Here is a 20619-nt window from a genome sequence, read left to right as displayed (position 1 = left end):
ACAGAAAGAAAATTATACTAACAACATTTTCCAGAACCTAAGATCTCCCAACTGTTTCATTATAACAAAACAAGAGTATCAGGATGGCTTGTTAAAGGATGAATGTTACACTCTAATTGTATTGATTTTTTTTTTTTTAATAAATGTCTTCTCACACAGGGGAAAATTTTTCCACACAACTGAATTTGGTGGGGAGGGGCTTGGAAGAGAGGGGCTTTGGGATCCTTGGGGGAGGGAGGTGAATACATTGGTGAGGGGTGTGGCGTTGGTCTTATGTAGATGGGAAACCATAATTATTGCATTATAAATTACAGAACCTCAATCAATAAAAAACTTTAAAAATAAAAGTAGATAAAGGAAGTAGAAGTGTAAACATGCCCTTGTGGTTGACCTCTGGTACAGTTTGACTCTGTCTTGTATCATAGTTAAACTATTAATATACAGTTCATCTTGTCCAGATTTTGGTCTCATTTTTAAAAAATTGATTCATACTATTTTTCTTTCTCTAGGATATTCACTGTCTCTGTTCTGAGCAATTTCCACTGCAACATGAATCTAATAAAACCCTTGGCGAAGTCTGTCAGGTCTCTTACTTCTCTTTTCTCGTCTAGGGACTGATGCAGAGCTGCAACCAGATGCATGCCTCCTACCTCTTTCAGCAAGACAAACACTACGACCTGTCCTACGACACTGGAGACAAGGCCTTACAGTGTGGACGCCACGTCGATGTTTTTAAGTTATGGCTAATGTGGAGGGCGAAGGTGAGCACACGTGAAAAAACAAACAAACAAAAACCCTCTGTCTAGTCTGAACCTTGTTAGGACACTGTAGCACTGTAGCATTGTCATCCCATTGTTCATCGATTTGCTCAAGCAGGCACCAGTAATGTCTTCATTGTGAGACTTGTTGTTACTGTTTTTGGCATATCAAATACACCATGGGTAGCTTGCCAGGCTCTGTTGTGCCGGCGGGATACTCTGGGTAGCTTGTCGGGCACCAAGAGGGACAGAGGAATCAAACCCGGGTCGGCCGCGTGCAAGGCAAATGCCCTCCAATCTGATCATTACTTACTCAAGTAATTAACCAAATAAGTTTCTTTAATCCTAGATCTATATTGTATTCTACATAGGCAAGAGATGAGTTAAAACCTTTTGATCTTTTCCCGTTAGCTTCTAATGCTCACTCACTTACAAAAGAGATCTGTGTGCTTTATACAGCAGAACATATGGGTTCTGAAAGGTGTTTTGTTGTCACTCTAATTACCAAGTGTTGGTTTTCATTCAGTAAATTGATGGCTTGGATAGGTTAATGCAGTCTGACAGCTTATGTTTAAAGAACAAAAAAGAAAAAAAAATCCAGCATGGTATTTTTGACATATTAAAGGATAACCTCTAGTAATAACTCAGAAGTCCTTAGAAACCTCTTTTTTTTTCTTGGCTTCTCCATTTCCTTCTGAAGGGACTGTGGTTGCTCCCTCTTTCCTCAGCCACAAAAGCAGTGCAAGGAGCGGAGCCTTGTTTGAGTTGGCCTCCCGGCAATGTGCATGTCTGTTTCAAGACAAGCAGGCTGGAAAGATCAAAGACATTATTTATTTATTTATTTATTAGCTTTTTTTTAATTGAATCAACATGAGATACAGTTACAAAACTTTCACGTTTGAGCTTCAGTCATACAATGATCGAACACCCATCCCTCCACCAGTGCACATTTTCCACCACCAATGTCCCCAGTATCCCCCACCCCATCCCCTGCCTCTATGGCAATTTCCCATACTCTCTCTCTACTTTTAGGCATTATGGTGTGCAATATAGATACTGAGAGGCTTTCACATTTGGTCCTTTATCAACTTTCAGCACACATCTCCCATCCCGAACTATCCCTCCAAGCATCATCGACTTAGTGGTCTCTTCTCTATCCCAGCTGCCCTCTCCCCCAGCTCATGAGGCAGGCTTCCAACCATGGAGCAATATTCCTGGCCCTGTCTCTACTGTCCTTGGGTGTCAGTCTCATGTTATTTTATATTCCACAAATGAGTGCAGTCATTCTATTTCTGTCCCTCTCTTTCGACTCATTTCACTTAGCATGAATACTCTCCATGACCATCCACTTATAAGCAAATTTCATGACTTCAAAGGCTTTATTTTTCATTTTTATATCAGATTTCCAATGTAAAGGGCACAAATCAGTGACTTCTCTCTGGATTCATTGATTTCCCAAAGTTGATCAGAGCCAGCATACCTACCAGAAAAACCCAAAAGAACAGTTAGGGGAAGCTTGAGGAATGATGATAGAAAGGGAGAAGGGAAGAGGAAGCTACCGCGTGCCAAGGGCTTGTAGGAATGGCAGAGAGATAGCCACTTGGTTCTCTGTTTTCTAAGTAGCATACTCCATAAGGTAGCAAGTCCAATCCCAAGACTAAGCAAATATGACTTGACCAGCAGGAATGACACTGAAGGAATGAGATTTGGTTGCCTATTTTAGGTCGATATAAAGACATACGATCCATGTGCACAGAAATAAATTCTATATGGTGTTATTTATTTTTTAAGAATTAAATGCAGGGGCTGGAGCGATAGCACAGCAGGTAGGGCATTTGCCTTGCCTGTGGCTGACCCTGGTTCGATTCCCAGCATCCCGTACGGTCCCCTGAGCACGCCAGGAGTAATTCCTGAGTGCAAAACCTGTGCATCACAAAGCCTGTGACCCAAAAAGAAAAAAAATTAAATGCAAGGAATTACCTTAAGCATTTCAAACAGATAACAAGAAACAGAAGGGTTTGGAGTGACATAGACAGATCATAACTATTTTGGGGCCTCCATTTTCAACCTGCTACAGAAAATGTATTTTAAATTAAAAGATGAGCTTGCTTAAATACCTCAGCTGATTTGTTGAATTTCACTGAGTGGCCCTGGGTCCCCTGAGTACCTCTTAGGAGCCACCCCCACAAATACAATAATGAAAAAAAATACTTAGCATTATTTTATTACATATTTTATTTTATTATTATTTCTCTTCATCTAACAAAAATTTCATAATTAGACGAGAATTGCAAGACTGAAAAATACAAAAATAAGTATCAGAGACTAAGTTGAGGAAAGTAAGTTGATTGCTAACTATTTTTTTGTCTCATTCTTTGTGTCCCTGTTTTCCTGTGGCTTTTTTATTAAGAGGATGATAATTAGCTATATTTACAAAAACTGTTTCTCTCATGGTTCATCAGTTCCTGCTGCTCCTTTTCCATCTGAAGCCTCTTGTCAGCATGGTGCAGCTGGGTGGTTCTGAGAGAAATGACTTGGAGGACATCAGGTGTGAATTAAACAGCAGGACCTAATGAAGCCTGAAATAGAGGCGCTGGGCGAGTGGATAAAAAGAGAAAAACTTGGACAAATCTGCAACTCTTTATGCAAAACCTTACATATCCATACAAGGAGCTGTAAAAACCTTAATTTATTTATTTATCTATTTATTTATTGAATCATCATGAGATATAGTTACAAAGCTTTCATGTTTGAGTTCCAGTCATGCAATGATCGAACACCCACTGATGTATGTTTTCCACCACCAATGTCTCCTGTATCCCTCCCACCCCTCCCCACCCTTATCCCACCCCTCCTCCTGCCTCTATGGCAGACAATTGCTATAAAAATCTTTTATCTGGTTTTCAACTTTTATCTGGCTTTGCACCATGCAAAGTGAAACTATAGAGGTTACTCAAGTAACAATCTCAGTCCTACAATTGATGTCAGAGGTGAGGGTAATTAATCTCTCCTTTCAAAAGCCCCCTGTTATAGTGTCAGCCAGGGAAGAAGTCAGCCTCTCCCCAAAGAAAGCACCCCAAAGTTGGCCCTGATAGTCTATCAATAGTCTATCTCACATTTCCTTGGCAATGAGCAAATAATCTGGGATATATAAAACAATGAGAAGGAAAGGAAAAAGAGGGAGCAGGAGGAGCAGAATATTACTTCAGTAAACTTTGTTATCAGACCTACCTAGAGAAGAAGGGCTAGTGATGCCACCTTTCCTCCTTAATAAGAAAAATGCTATGAAAAATAGTAGCCTTTGTATCAATTATAATTCTCTATCCTGTCCATGATGCACTGGTGTTGGCCAGCATATTAAGTCTAAGATTGCTTGATTAGAGTAAATTCACATGGAGTGAGCAAGCACAAAATTCTCTAACTAGGATAGTCGAAGGCATTCTTCATGGCACCAATAGCTGAGGCTGCCATTGCCAAAGCCCTATGCCCACCCCTCTCTCAGCTCTCTTTTTCCTGATAGACCTTTTTCTTTTTTTCTGCCTTGTATTAGATCTAAGGCTTGAAGACATCCTTCTCCTGCAGCTAGGCATATCCCTGAACTCCAGGAGTTCAGACCCCCCAGTTAGCAGGCCCCATCCGAGCTTCTAATTTCACATGCCTGAGGCACACCCTACCCTCTGCGCTATATTCGCTATATTCGTCATTCTCAAAGGGAGAACTGAGCAGCATATGGTATTTGTCCAATAACAATTTGATAAATGAATGAATTTTCAAAGCATCCTAAAAGCTGTCAAATCCTTGAAAACAGGACCACAGAGATAGCTCAATGCATTTGAGGGATCTACATTTGATCCCTGGCATTGTAAGATCCCCTGAGGACCACCAGGAGCAACCCCTGAGGGGGCTACCCCCAAACAAAATTTGAAATAAAATATAGATCTTAATCTCACACATAGTCAACATCATGGAAGGAGCCTTAGTCTTCCAAGGGCTCATGAAGGTTACTAGGACTATGCCCCCGCGTATGTTTTTCTAGAAAAGTGATGAATGTATTACATATGATAGGGCTACCTCTTTAGCCTGGATGAAATTGGGGAGGTTTAGATTAGATTACTTGGTCATAGTACTCATGACTATCTCCACCATGAAATCCCAGATTCAAAAAATCTAGAGGATTCCCAATCCCTTTGATGTGTGGACAAAGCATTGAATTTACCTTACAGTGCTTCTATGTGGACCATGGGCCAGACAGCTCATTCCCACGTGCTCAAAGATAGGTCAAGATCATATAATGGAAGTGGTCAGAGTGACACTGGTCCTGGCTCAGGTAAATACAGTTTTAATTATGACTCTAAATTGGCCTGAAGCATCCAGTTTGAGGAACACTTAACTTCCTTCCTTCACCCTAGGTGCTATCCCAAGGGGACCCTAAGTCCCAAATCACTCTGAACCAATCCTGATTGCCTTGGCATCCATTGTCTCATGGTTTGGGTACAGGCATGAGAAATCCAGACCCTTTCCTGTGATTATCAGGAAGCAGTCAGCCACCTTGATCCAACATTAGCTAGAATGTCACTGTCATCCTGTTGCTCATCAACTTGTTCGAGTGGGCACCAGTAACGTCTCTCATTATGAGACTTATTGTTACTGTTTTTGGCATATCAAATATGCACGGGTGGCTTGCCAGGCTCTGCCACTCGGGCTCGATACTCTTGGTAGCTTGCCGGGCTCTCCGAGAAGGGCGGAGGAATCGAACTCGGATGGGCCGCGTGAAAGGCGAACGCCCAACCCGCTGTGCTACTAGAAATCTTTAAAGTATGAATTTCTTTTTTTATTTTATTTTATTGAATCACTGTGAGATAGTTACAAGCTTTCATGTTTGAGTTACAATCACACAATGATCAAACACCCGTCTCTCCACCAGTGCACATCCCCCACCACCAATATCCCTGGTATACCCCCCCTTTCCCACCTCCATCTGTCACTGTCACTGTCATCCGTTGCTCATCGATTTGCTCGAGCGGGCACCAGTAACGTCTCCATTGTGAGACTCGTTGTTCCTGTTTTTGGCATATCAAATATGCCACAGGTAACTTGCCAGGCTCTGCAGTGTAGTCGAGATACTCTAGGTAGTTTGCCAGGGTCTCCGAGAGGGGCAGAAGAATCAAACCCGGGTCAGCTGCAAGCAAGGCAAACACCCTACCCTCTGCACTATATTCCCCATACTCTCTCTCTGCTTTTGAGCGTTATGGCTTGCAACATAGACACTGAGAGGTTATCATGTTTGGTCCATTATCTACTTTCAGCACACATCTCCCATCCCGACTGATTCCTCCAGCCATCATTTTCTTAGTGATCCCTTCTCTTCTATCTGCCTTCTCCCCTCCACTCATGAAGCAGTCTTCTAGCTATGGAGCAATCCTCCTGACCCTGTATCTACTGTCCTTGGGTGTCAGCCTCATGTGATGCTGTTCTATACTCCACAAATGAGTGCAGTCCTTTTATGTCTGTCCCTCTCTTTCTGACTCATTTCACTTAGCATGATACTCTCCAGGTCTATCCATTTATAAGCAAATTTTAAAGTATGAATTTCTGAACTCATCTGATTACTGTAATGCAGCTTAGTCTTAATGAGGCTTCAGATGTGAAAAGCCACTCTTCGTGCTGGGATGAACTTCTCACTGAGCTATGGGACTGGGAAATGGAAAAGTGGGCGCTTCTTACCTCCATTGCAATTGTTCCCTCTACTTTCCACATTAATTACTGACAGACCAGTTCTAAGTGCTCCTGGGATGAACATTAGCTGTTTTTCTCGGCTCTCTATTAGTACTCTGCAAATGCTGAAGGAGATAGGAGGGAAAACCTTTTTGAGAAGTAACTCCCCAGAGTGTCCTAACATCAGTTAAACAGCTCCACTCTATGGTGATTTGGTTGTTTTCCACTGAGTCCAGATCTCAGTCTTTCAAACAGGAAAAGCAAAGACCTTCATGCTAATGTTTGCCTATTGCAGACATATGAATCACTTATTCCCAAAGGAAATGTTTCTGAGATTTTGGAATGATAGAGAACAAAGTGTCTGCGAGGCCTTTCGGATCTATTCTTTCTTTTGTTCACAAAGAGTCATTGAGCCTGTACTCTATTTGTTTAAGTATAAGGGTACCTTGATGAGCAAAACCCGGGTCTGAAAAAGGCACTGTCACTTGGCAGGTGGGGGCTAAGCAAGCATCCAGTGCTGCTTCGTTTCCGCAGGAAGAGAATAGCCCAGCCCTCCTGTCATTAATGACTTCCATAATGAATCCTGTGAATGGCAGGGGCAAATTTTCCCCTTGAGTAATCAAATTAATTGCCTGGGGAATGAATAGAGGTTGAACGAGGAAGCAAAGGAGTCCTCTGTGGAAAGCATTACTGACAGACAGAAGAACAAAAGCACCTGGGGGCAGAGTACTAAAGGAGAAACTTTGACCAGGAAAGCTTCGGGGAAACAGATTCTTGTAAGCAGGGCTGAGATCCAAGAGCAGGAGAGACCAAGAGCCAAGAGGGCGCCATCCTGCCTCTTGGCTACAGCATGCTTCACCCTTCTTTCTCAGCCACCTACTATCTTTTCTTCTTCTTTTAGGGGACTATTGGATTTGAAGCACATATTGATAAGTGTTTGGAGCTGGCGGAGTACTTGTATAATATCATCAAAAATCGAGAAGGCTATAAAATGGTGTTCGATGGAAAGGTAGGCATTGCAATTTCCACCCCCACCCCCAGATCTTAGAATTCCAATATGTACCCCTTCATTTTTATGTCAATAGAGAACCCTGCAGATAAGGGGAGGAAGGGGGAATAAAGGAACAGCAGGGACCATAGGACTGATCTTATGAGCTGGAGTATAAATTTAAATGCATAAAGACATCAGTCAGTAGATGCGGAAGCCAGGCCCTCCAGAGAGGATGGCAAGTTTCTACATAGGAATTGTATTGGAAAGTTGCAGGATAGATTTGGGGTGTCACTGGAATTTCCCAAATTGCCAGATTTACTGAATAGACATCTGACTTTCCTCCTTGTAGCCTCAGCACACAAATGTCTGTTTCTGGTATGTGCCACCCAGTTTGAGGATGCTGGAAGACAATGAAGAGCGAATGAGCCGCCTCTCAAAGGTAAATCATACCGTCTCCTGTGTGGCTGGGTCCCTCAGGCCTTTCATCTCTGTGGTTGGCTGTGTTCTTGGGGCCTTTCATCTTCTACCCTCTTTGTCACGCATGCAAAGATCTTAGAAGAAGCATAAGCATCTGTGAGTTCCTGTACCAACCAGTCAGATAAAGCGGCTCTATCTCCAAATTTCACAATGATACATACTTCTTGTTTCTGAGAGCAAGCTCATGGTGTCTTATGATAAGCATTAGGAAAGAACCTGTAGGGGCATCCACCAAGCCACAACCAACAACTTCCTTGCTGAAGTTGACTGGAGATGGAGCTGGTGTTCAATGACAAGCATAAGGGATACGTGCCAGAAGCGTTAGAAGGTAAACCAAACCACTACTCAGTCTCACAAGATATTAGACTCAAATTTACCACTCTATATTTTTGGAGCTGTTATCAGAGGGTAACAAGCAAAAAAATAAATGTACTAAGTAAAACAATAATAGTAATCCTACTATCATCTTGGGCTGGAGCACAGGGGGTAGGGCGTTTGCCTTGCATGCAGCCAACCCAAGTTAGATTCCTCCATCCCTCTCGGAGAGCCCGGTAAGCTACCAAGAATATCCTGCCTGCACAGCAGAGCCTGGCAAGCTACCCGAGGTGTATTCGATATGCCAAAAACATTAACAACTGGGGCTGGAGCGATAGCACAGCGGATAGGACGTTTGCCTTGCATGCGGCTAACCCAGATTCAATTCCCAGCATCCCTTATGGTCCCTTGAGCACCGCCAGGGGTTATTCCTGAGTGCAGAGCCAGGAGTGACCCCTGTGCATCATCGGGTGTGACCCAAAAAGCAAAAACAAAACAAAAAAACCAAAAACAGTAACAACAAATCTCACAATGAAGACGTTATTGGTGCCCGCTCAAGCAAATCAATGAACAATGGACGACAGTGCTACAGTGCTGCTATAGTCTTGGGATCATTGCACCTAAGGTGGGAAGCATGGTTGTCCCCATTTTGCTGATGGAGAAACTGAAATCTCAGGAAGGAAAAATCTCACCCAAATCCCTGCCTCTACAGCCTGAGGGCTTGAGCTTAAAAGCCTATTATGGCCATTAAAGTACTTTTATCCTTCTTTCTCTCTTCCCTACCGTTTGCTCATGGGTGAAATTTGATTTATGATATACACTGAGTCTTGAAGAGCGGTAAAGACTAAATAGAACCCATAGACATAGAAAACTAAGGAGCCTCAAGAGTTTGGGGACTTGTGAGTTGGTTGCTGAACTGGCTCAGTTCCTTGGTTTTCCATTTATCACAAAGGAAGGCAATGTAATCTCTGCCTGGAGCTGGAGAAGTTCTCCCCCCAAGGCCAAGAAGTTCCAGCTGACTCACTGACCTTTAGAACACTGTATTTCCTTGTATGTTAAAAAAAAAAAAAGAGCAAGATTTTGGGTGAGTTGAAAGTCTCCAGACTAATTTAACACCCATCCTTAGGCAATACAGATAAAGTTCCCCCCCCCCCAGAAGGAAATGGACACAGAACTAAGACCTTAAAACCTTTTAGACTTTTTGGGGCTGGAGAGATAGCACAGGGGGGTAGGGCATTTGCCTTGTACCCCGCTGACCTGGCTTCTATTCCCAGCATCCCATATGGTCCACTGAGCACCGCCAGGGGTAATTCCTGAGTGCAGAGCCAGGAGTGACCCCTGTGCATGGCCGGGTATGACCCAAAAAGCAAAAATAAAAAAATTAAAAAGATGCAAGATAAAACATAATTTTTATAAACCTTTAGACCTTTAGACCTCTGTATCTCTAGATTTGCAACCATGATGATATATGAATCCAACCTAAAACTTTACTTAAGAAACAAAAACACTGATGACTAACTCTTACCCCAAGAATTTTATCTGACTTCTTTTTCCACAGCTCTGGAATGGTTCTAAAAGTTCTCCAGGGGATTACAATGTGTAGGTTGAGGGCCACTGAGTTATAGGAACAAATGAAAACTTCTAGACCAGCGACTCCAGCCTCATGTTTGTAAGGTCGGAAAGATCATGGTCATGCTGGAAGTTTTAGAACAGTTGGTTCATCCAGGTCAAGCTGAAGATGCAAGAGGGTAGGAATAACTTCAAAGAAGATTGGCACACGTAATCGAGAAGGCTGCTATCATTTGAGCAGAAAGAATTCATTTTTCCCTCTAGGTGTTTTATGGTGGCTTCTCTGTTATGGATTATCTTAACAATGACAGATTTTATCTAAAACTTCAGTTAGAAATTAACTGTTTCCATTTTAATTGACTTTTACTTCTTCAGTGAACTCATTGACCAGATCCATAGAGGAATTTTTTAATTTAATTTACTGATGATTCATTATTGCTGGTTGGAGGATGGAGAAAGAGAAGAAGGGAATTTCTTTTCTACTTTTTTTTTTAATTCCCCCCTCTACTTTTTTTTTAAAGCAAAAGTGAACTCTGAGAATCCCCATGAAAATGTACCTATCTCAAATGCCTTTTAGTTTTTAACATGTCATACAAACTAAGATGGGAGTGATTATTTTCTGGGGATAGCAATTAGAATATTAGTAAATAAGTTCTATTCTATTGATAATTGCAATTTGGACATCTCGGGGGATGGCAAATTAAATTCTCCTAATTGTTTCCTCTTCTGTGGTCCCATTTTATTATCTCTATAAAGAGAATTTAGTAATTCAGAATTTTAAATAAAAGTAGATCTACATGAAACATCAAAAGTAACTTTTATTTATGTCAATAATTCATCAGTTCAGAACATCTTCTCACTAATGTTCTGAAACTGACAATACCTATTAACTATGAAGCCCTTAAAGTCTAATGTCCAGGTACCAATAAAATCTTTTCTGCCCCACCCCTCTCTCTCACACACACACACACACACACACATGTGTATGTGTGTGCACACAGCCTTCCCAGAAGTAAAAAGAACTGTAACACTGGGGCCGGATCGATAGCACACCGGGTAGGGCGTTTGCCTTGCACGCGGCTGACCCGGGTTCAATCCCCGGCATCCCATATGGTCCCCCAAGCACTTCCAGGAGTAATTCCTGAGTGCAGAGTCAGGAGTAACCCCTGAGCAGTGTTACAAGAACTGTAACACTGTCCGCCTGTTGTTCATCGATTTGCTCAAGTGGGCACCAGTAATGTCTCCATTGTGAGACTTGTTGCTGTTTTTGGCATATCAAATACACCATGGGTAGCTTGCCAGGCTCTGCTGTGCGGGTGGGATACACTTGGTAGCTTGCCGGGCTCTCCGAGAGGGACAGAAGAATCGAACCCGGGTCAGCTGCATGCAACCCTACCCACTGTGCTATAAAGTGAAATAAATCACATTTACTAACCAATCCAGTAATAATAGTCACACGTGACTATTTAAATTTAAATCAATTACAATTATATTGGTGAAAAATTCACCACACCCTGCTGATCATATTTCAAATGCTCAATTTGAGATGGGTGCCAATCAAATGATAGGCAGAAAGAAAATTCCTCTATTGTTGCAACCATATCCTAGAATATAAAGAAAGGAAACAATGCTTAGGAAACTGATGAATTAGAAGGCTTTTTCCTAATGCTCAGATTGGCTAAGGGAACAGATGTCTAGGAAACCAGTGGACATGAAGTTACATGAGGGTAGAAGGTAAAGGGGACCATCAGGTTGTACATTTCTTGCTGTCCAGTGAGGACTGAGAGTGTGCCAGTGGCCTGTCACTGAGACAAAGACAAGAGGGCTGGGACTTGTAGCCAGGACCATATTCAGATTCTAGACACAGGCAAGGGGCAGCAATTAGATGCAACAACAACTCACAGGTAAGGCTGGCAAGTTAGCTCAATGGGCTACCGTACATGCTTTGCATGTTCGAGGCCTCGGTTCAAGCCCTAATACCACCTAGCTCCCCAAGCACCAGCAGGAGTGAGCCCTAAGTACTGCTGGGTGTGACTCAACCTGACCACCCCCCACCCCCAATTTCAGAGTTAATTATACCAAACATGTCTTATGTTTCTGGCTCCTCTTTATTATCATCTTGTATTCGAATTTCCATTATAGTTTAGCATTATTGGCATCCCTGCAGTCAGCATTGTATAGTCCTTTACTGGTTGATGGGCTTTAAAACGATCAACAGGGGCTAGAGCAACAGTACAGTGGGTAGGGCATTTGCCTTGCATGTGGCCAACCTGGGTTCGATTCTCAACATCCCATATGGTCCCCCAAGCACCACCAGGAGCAATTCCTTTGCGCAGAGCCAGGAGTAACCTCTGAGCATCGCTGGGTTTGACCCAAAAAGAAAAAACAAAAACAAAAACCCCAAAAACAGTGGGCACATGTGAACTGCCCGGGTGCCTCCCAAGCACATGCCTCCCACATTTTACCTCTTGAGATGGGTACTTTCATACCTTCATATCTAATGCCAGGATCTGGACTGGTTCTCTCTCCCAGTCTGCCACATTTTCTCTTAAGCATGTTATACTCTTTCTCCTCTTGCTCAGAACTTCCATAGAAACCTGTTTTAACTTTTTATTTACTTTTTTGGATTTATTTATTTATTTGTTTGTTTTGGTTTTTGGGTCACAACTGGCGATGCTCAGGGGACCATATGGGATGTTGGGGATCAACCCAGTTCAGCCACTTGCAAGAAAAACACCCTCCCTGCTGTTCTATCGCTCCGGCCCTGTTTTTACTTCTTAAAAAGGATCAACAATGGATTTTAAAATAAATTGATAAGGAGCTAGTTTGGAATGACATGTAAGATGGAATGGAATGGCGAGCCCAGAGAAATAGTACAATAGGTAAAGCTCTTGCCTTGCACACAGCTGCCTTGGATTTGATCCTCCCTGAGCACAGAGCTAGGAGTAAGCCCTGAGCACCTTCAAGTGCGGTCCAAAAACAAAAATAATAATAAATGTAAAGAGAAACTTGGTGAAAGTGTAACATTTTAGAATATCCATTTGTAGTTTTTCATAAATCTTTTATAAAAATCATTTTCAGTGGTTCCCTGAGTACCACAAAAGTAATTAATCCTGCATACAGAGCCAAGAGTAACCCCACCTGGCTCCTGGCCCTTGGCAGATATTGCAAAAAAAATTTTTTTTTCAAAAATTTTTTTCAGAATCCAATATTTAAGAACAAAATATTTTTGTAATTCTTAGTAAACAATGACTTCCTGTGATAGCTTGTAAGATTCTTTTCTAATGCTTTCATCTGAGCTTTCTTTGGAAGAAACAAATGTGGATTTAATTATGGAAAAGTTCCTTGGCTATCATTTCTAAAGAATTTAAAAAAGCTAATATTTCAAGGGAGAAAATGATGCCCCAACACTCTTGGCCACCCAAAGAGCTCTTATTGATTAGACTTCTAGTGAATTCTTCAACAGAAAGTACCTTTCTTTTGTAACTGACTTTCTCTATTCAATAAAACTAAGAATGTGACCCCCAAAAGAGTCTAAAAATAAGTGAACAATATTCATCAGAAAAGTTATAATCTTAATTTTTTCTTGACTTGCAATTAGTAATTATACAATGAAGTACATGAACCATGTTCCTCTAATTTTAGCTTATCATTTTCTGGAAGCAACCAAAAGTCCTATCTATTTAGACAGCTGTGATATCTGCTAACCCAGCTATGTCAGAATCTAAGAAGAGTTTATCTTAGTTTATGGTAACATCATCTTAAGATGACTGTTACTATTAATATTCCAGTCTTTAATTTACATTTATCTGAAAAGTTGAAACGGCTGTCTTTAATAATTAGTTCTGTTCCTAAGGGATTTTTTTTGCTTTGATTGCTCATGAAAACTGAATCAGAATGGAATTAACTGAGCATTGTTGTTTTATCAGTCCTAAAGAATAAGCATCATTTGTTATGCCAAGAAAATCAAAAGATAGTTATGTAATTTTTTCCTTAAATTCCTACAGACACCTGGATTTAGAATTCCTTTTCTAATTTGGAATTTCTCCTCCTAAAAGCATGTTGACTTGCTATGCCTCACAGCACAAAGCAATTAATTTCATGTACTGAGGCTAGAATACTTTGGTAGATATATTTTAAAAACATGGCCCACAATTGAGGTATTTAAACTCCTTTTCACATTATTCCCTAGATAAACCCAGTGCTCATATATACTTAATGCTTTAGGTGAAAGATGGATCAACTTAACAAAAGCATTCTAAGGAAGTGACAAGGAGAGGAAATAACTTGTGATTAGAATCAGAAAGTCTCAGTATGGGAATCAGCATCCACACTGATTTTCAGTGAGGAAATTAAGTGAAGTGATGTGAAGTGAAGGTGAAGTGAAAGCAACAGTGACTTCTGGCTTTGGCAGCAAACCAATAACCAGGCCTGACAGGAACTAAGTTGATTTTGTGCAATGAGTAATTTGAATATTAAACCTTAGTGCAAGCCAGTGATTATGTAAGTGTCAATATCCCCAAAGTCACATGTTCTAACAGCATTCCATTCAGATCTAGTCATCATCTGTTTAAGATGACTCCAACTAGGATATAAGGCCTGACTCCCATTTTGAACTGAGTTGCTTGCTTATCTATGTGTGTCTAAAATAAGCCTAACACTTTCCTCAAATTTACTACTCCTGGTTACATATTCACAGCAATGAACTTACAAGACCTACTTACAGACTTCGATCATCACAGACCTGGTCAGGGTCATCTAGAGAGTTAAACATAATTTATGTGTATCAGCATATGTCCCATTGTAGAATGCTGTTTCTATTATTCTGTTCCTCCCACAGAAAGAACTCAGCAGCCCTCACCATACATCTGGCATTACACTAGTAAAAAAAGAAGCCAGAACACTGGACTTGCCTTCAGGAAGCTGAAAGCTGAAGTAGACAGATAAAATGTCTTTTCTCATAACTCAAAGGACAATAGGAAATTAGAATCTCTTCAGAGTCAATGGCAATTATAGATTTTATCATGATTATAAGACTCCAGTGGAACTTTGATGTGTGTGTGTGTGTGTGTGTGTGTGTGTGAGAGAGAGAGAGAGAGAGAGAGAGAGAGAGAGAGAGAGAGAGAGCAGGAAGAGAAAAAGGATTCCAATAAATGAGGAAAAGGGAAAAAGTGTGGTGATAGGGCAACACTGAAAGTACGGGTGAAAGGGTAAAAGATGTGTGGTATATTCATGGGATGCTGAGTGTCCTGTTTGATAAAAGATTCATTTTAAATGAGCATTAGAAGAGGATTTCGCAGAGCTGGATAAGCAAAGGTGTTTCTGCCGAACTGAATTTTATAGACAATAGAAGGTTGCTGACACTGTTACAATAAGACAGAAATAGGCAAAATTCTCTGTGATCCACTCTTGTGATAGTAAATTTTGGTGGCCTCAGCTGTCTTCCTCAACTGATATTAAGAAACACATCTCAAAATATAAACTTGAGAACTAAAGGTTCTCAAGAAAGTAGCTTTAGTGGTTCAAAAGTTTGCTTGTTTTCCTATATCTCTTATATTGAGATTTATTTATTCATCTTTACCAATTTAAACTATTTTTAATGTTTGACACCTACTGGGAGGGTGCTTCTAAATGTTGTGCTGCTCAGGTAGACGAACTACAAAGTCAAGGATAAGATAACAAATATCTGATTTTATCATTTCTTCTTCTTCTTCTTCTTCTTCTTCTTCTTCTTCTTCTTCTTCTTCTTCTTCTTCTTCTTCTTCTTCTTCTTCTTCTTCTTCTTCTTCTTCTTCTTCTTCTTCTTCTTCTTCTTCTTCTTCTTCTTCTTCTTCTTCTTCTTCTTCTTCTTCTTCTTCTTCTTCTTCTTCTTCTTCTTCTTCTTCTTCTTCTTCTTCTTCTTCTTCTTCTTCTTCTTCTTCTTCTTCTTCTTCTTCTTCTTCTTCTTCTTCTTCTTCTTCTTCTTCTTCTTCTTCTTCTTCTTCTTCTTCTTCTTCCTTCTTCTCCTTCTCCTCTTCTTCTTCCTCCTTCTCCTCCTCTTCCTCCTCCTTCCCCTACCCCTTCCCCTTCCCCTTCTCCCTCCTCCTCCTCCTCCTCCTCCTCCTCCTCCTCCTCTCCCTCATCCTGCTGTTCTTTCTTCTTTTTTAGTTTGTTTTTGGGACATACCCAGCTGTTATCAGGACTTACTCCTTACTCCTGGCTCTGTACTCAGGGATCATTCCTTGTAGGGTGCCAGGATCGAACCCCGGTTGACTGTGCTCAAGAGGAACCCCCTCCCACCGTACTATCTTTCCTGTGTGTCAAGTGTATAGTATTCTTATCACCTTCAACAAAGTTTAATCAAGAGAAAATAAAGTGATTCTTAATGTTGTTATAAACTAAAATGCTCCCTTTGACTAAGCAGGGAGTCCATGGGAGAACATGTACTAACCTGGTCTGTCCGATAGGTGGCTCCAGTGATTAAAGCCAGAATGATGGAGTATGGAACCACAATGGTCAGCTATCAGCCCCTGGCTGACAAGGTCAATTTCTTCCGTATGGTCATCTCAAATCCCGCAGCAACTCACCAAGACATTGACTTCCTGATTGAAGAAATAGAACGCCTTGGACAAGATTTATAACTTCGTTCACTAAGCTATTTCAATTCTCTAGGTAGACAATTAAGTTGTCACAAACTGTGTGAATGTATTTGTAGTCTGTTCCAAAGTAAATCTATTTCTATATTGTGGTGTCAAAGTAGAGTACAGTTTCAAAATCAAGAAAACATTGCACCTTTTAAAAATCCTTTCTTAAGTTTAGAATACCTCTCTGATAATTAGTGACAAAAGGCCGTGTTTAATCAATAAGGAAAAGCTTAAAATTGTTATAAATACTTCCTTTAATTTAATATAGTGTGCAAATTAAATTTTATTTTCCCTTTAGAATTAGTAAGATTGAGTAGTGCCAAAATACCCCTGAATCATCATAGGTTCTTTGGGGTGCAGAGAAAGGATAAAGTAAAATGTATGTTGAAAATAAAAACTCTTGCCTTTTTCATAGTATTAGAAAAAAATTTCTAATTTACCTATAGCAACATTTCAAATGTATTTAAATACATATAATTTTACAAAAGGAAAATATATATTAAAATAAATCGTATTTTGTAACACATAGATTTTTATTTTATATGGGTTATACAAACTGCAGGGGCAGATATAAAAACTAAGTCAGATTTTATTTCTCTTTATTTTAATAGAGGCACAGTAAAACACTTAGAAAAGTTATTTTGAGCTATAGGCCCACACAATTCTTCAAAGTTAGATTCCTTCTTTCTAATCATATTATAGCTTATCAAACTTATAAGGTTAGTATTGTAAGACAAATACAAAAGGTACTGCAAGTTCTTTAAAAGGATTGACCAGACTGAGAATAAGATTGTGTTCACCTTTAAGTTTTCCAACCCAGTTGACCCTTATTAGACCCTTCTAATAAGCATGACCAACCAAGTTTCAATGTGCGTGGATGAAACTAGGATAACTGTCTTCATTCTGCTATCTAGTTTAGCCTTTTTTGAGTAGAAGGTTGATGCAGTTTCTTGAGGCACTTTCCCAAACAGTATTCTTTCATTAGGTTGTTCAAATTAATTAGGTAAAATAAAATTGTTTCAGCCTGAGCAAAGAGGAATAAGTACACTCTAGAATGTGGCAAGCCCAGAAAATTGAATTCTGCCTTGGGGGAAGAACTCTTGGTGTGAAATGATGATATCATCCTAATGCCATATTGCCACAACCAAGAAAGGAGTCATTTACCTCCTGGGAAATTTCTTAGACATAAAAATCTCTCCCGCAATCAGCTCTCAGCCACTAGGCTTCTCCATTGCTGCAATCTCAAGCAATTAATTTCTATGTCATAGGTGGATTTTTTTCCCTCTCCTACCCAAGAAAAATAAAATGAGCTCCAACCTGAGATATTTGAGATCTTTTTTCTGTCTCCCACCAATATCCAAAAATTACCAAACAAGGCAGAGATAAGAAGATTCCTAGAATTCAAAATAATATTTAAAACTCACCTGGTTGCCCCTAAAAATCTCATGTGAAAATATGAACTAATGAGAGCTCCTAAAATTATGGAACCACAGAGTCAAACTTCATGTGCTAGTGAAACTATGAACTCCTTTATGTGCACTATGAGTATTAATTTAGAATCATGTGCCCTTTCTATATTGCCCAAACATATCAGTAGAAAGAAATATAAGGCAGATAGTATTCTGCTGTGACAATAGTGGAAAGAAAGACAGGTAGCCATTAAGGTCTGTTGGGAAGAAGGAGCCTATCCTTCAAGCAAAAGAGTAAACCCATATAATACAACCCCCTGAATCGTCGTGAGCTTGTCCCTCTATTATGTCTCTGAGAAAATTTACCAAAACACTCGCCCTGGGATTAACATGGCTTTGAGTCTGGTCTAGCTAACGAATTCTCTATGGTTATTAGAGAAAAATTTTTAGTTGTGCCCAGAATTTTATGAAAGAACAACCCTCCCTTTCCAGGCTGTTTCCAATGGCCAAGCACTTTCAAACAATTGGCTACTGAGAATCAACCCACAACAGCCCCACCAATCATGAGTCAAAAGCACCCAAGTGAGAGGCAGGGACACTAGTGGTCAAGCCCACTTTCCTGCCTGAACTAGGCAGTGGATCTCATGTCCTCGTTCAGACTGACTCCTCTCTGTCTTCATCAGGGTACTTGTACCTTACAGATAAATCCTACCAGAATCCACTGCTCTTTAACTGGTGGCCATTCTTAGCACGAGTTGTTCGCCGCCCCCACCCCAAACAACCCTCTCCTCCCCTTTTCAAATCCCTCCCCAGTGATGTAGGAAGCCTTTCTCAGATCTGTGCGGGGAAAAGTCCCTACTGATGGTAGCCTAGGAAAGGAGGTAAAGAAAAGCCTCATCTCATCGTCCCAATAGTTTAATAAATATCAAAAGAGAATCTGGTCTGTGACCCATTCAAGATGGAGGAAGGAAGGAAGGAAGGAAGGAAGGAAGGAAGGAAGGAAGGAAGGAAGGAAGGAAGGAAGGAAGGAAGGAAGGAAGGAAGGAAGGAAGGAAGGAAGGAAGGAAGGAAGGAAGGAAGGAAGAAAGGAAGTTAGTTTTGAACATCAGCCCAAATTTCTAGTGTCAAAGGCCTTGATGTGGAACCATTCTTTATCCATTTTTGAAAGGTTTGATTTTAGCTTTAATAAGAATTGACATGGCTATTTTTCTTTATACAGCAATATTGTGTTAGTTCTTTTAAAATACTTGAAAAAAGGGTGGCATGTCTTTACCTGAAACATAACTGGTGTTGACTTCATGTGCTGTCACGAGGATGTGAGAAAGAAAAGGAAGTGAACACGTGTGTATCTGTGTTGCCTTTATTAGATTGATAGTCCCGACTTGTCACCTCAGCTTGGGGTTGTGCACTTTAGATCTGAACTGTACAGTGTTGCAAACCAACATGTCTTGCTGTAAAAGCTTGTACACTATATTACCGGTATGTCATTTTCTGTGTGGTAGCTGTACTGATATCACAAGAACTACATTTGCACCTACATGCACTATCTCCCCTCTCTCTGCTGCTGTTACGCTTCACAGAAGCTCTATAGAGAACCTGCCCTCAGCTAAGCTCCCTACTGAGAAATCTTTGGAGACTTTCATGATGTCACAAAATGCAAGGTGAGCGCTTCTTGGTCTCTGCAGATAGAAGAGACCAGTTATGGAGCGTGTAGGACAGCTCACATTGCAGTGAGCTGTTGGGCTTTGGAAGAGCAACTGCTCCTTGGAATGTGGATCAAGGAAGCATGGGTGTAAATATAGGGGCAGGACAAGAAACTGGGGCACCTCATGTGGGTATCATCTTGCACGTGCTCTTCTGTTTTCAAATGCTAAGTAAAACTTGATGTATTTATTAATTAATGTGTGCCAAAATACTGTTCCCAATTGGTGTTTATCAAAGATGTCAACTTCCCAACATTACTCCATTACTAAAGACAAAAAATAAAAAATATAAATATGTGGCAACCTGTTCTTCTTACCAAATAGAAACTTGTGTATGATCAAAGTATTTTATCTGTGTTGTCTCTCTAAACCCAAATAAATGTGTAAATGTGGATACACCTCAGGCTTGAATGCTCATTTCTGAGGTGACCGTGTTGGGGGAGATAGTCTTTAGATGAATTCTCTATGAAAAAGACAATGATCACACATGACATGTGATCCTGAGTGTCTTTGGGAGAAGAAAGCTCTTATTCCTGCAACCATTTCTGAAGAACATTGTTGATACACTCTGGTTCCTTAATCATGCTACCTTTTAAATATATATTTTTATGTATTTTTTAATTATGAAAAGTTTCACATACCTACAACAGTGGAGAAAATAGTGAATGAATGCCTGTGTAACTTCCACTACGTTCAACAGCTACTAACTCATTCCTATTACCTTGTTTTTTCTCCCCAAACTAAATTACTTTTACAGAATCTGTAAAATGACTATTTGCAAAGGGGCCTAAGGAGTCAGAGCCATGTACAGCGGATAGGGCATTTGCCTTGCATGCGGTCTACCAGAGTTCAATCCTGGGCAACCCATATGGTCCTCCAAGTGATCCATGAGCACTGATCCAGGAATAAACCCTGAGCATAGCCAGGAGTGGCCCAGAAATAAAAAATAAAAGGTGGGGGAGGGTGGAAGGTGGTAGCTTGAAGGGCTTTAGCCATAGCCCACTGAGTGGGTAGGGCATTTGCCTTGCACACTGCTGACCCAAGTTCAATCCTGAGCAC

At 40.6% G+C, this 20619-nt stretch overlaps 1 protein-coding gene across 2 annotated transcripts in view; it reads left to right on the top strand.

The window, feature by feature from the left end:
* Positions 1 to 19958, top strand: part of GAD2 (glutamate decarboxylase 2) — a 71454-nt gene extending 51496 nt beyond the window's left edge. For both annotated transcript variants that reach the window (XM_004605361.2, XM_055146805.1), the window contains exons 13-16: positions 612 to 761; positions 7375 to 7482; positions 7814 to 7903; positions 16272 to 19958. In XM_004605361.2, coding sequence (XP_004605418.1) covers positions 612 to 761; positions 7375 to 7482; positions 7814 to 7903; positions 16272 to 16445 — 522 coding nt within the window. In that variant the 3' untranslated portion in view covers positions 16446 to 19958. The remainder of the gene's footprint in view (positions 1 to 611; positions 762 to 7374; positions 7483 to 7813; positions 7904 to 16271) is intronic.
* The last annotated feature ends 661 nt before the right edge of the window (positions 19959 to 20619 follow it).

Source organism: Sorex araneus, chromosome 9, assembly GCF_027595985.1.
Source record: "Sorex araneus isolate mSorAra2 chromosome 9, mSorAra2.pri, whole genome shotgun sequence".
In the NCBI taxonomy this organism is placed as follows: domain Eukaryota; kingdom Metazoa; phylum Chordata; class Mammalia; order Eulipotyphla; family Soricidae; genus Sorex; species Sorex araneus.
This window is presented reverse-complemented; position numbering and strand designations above follow the sequence as displayed.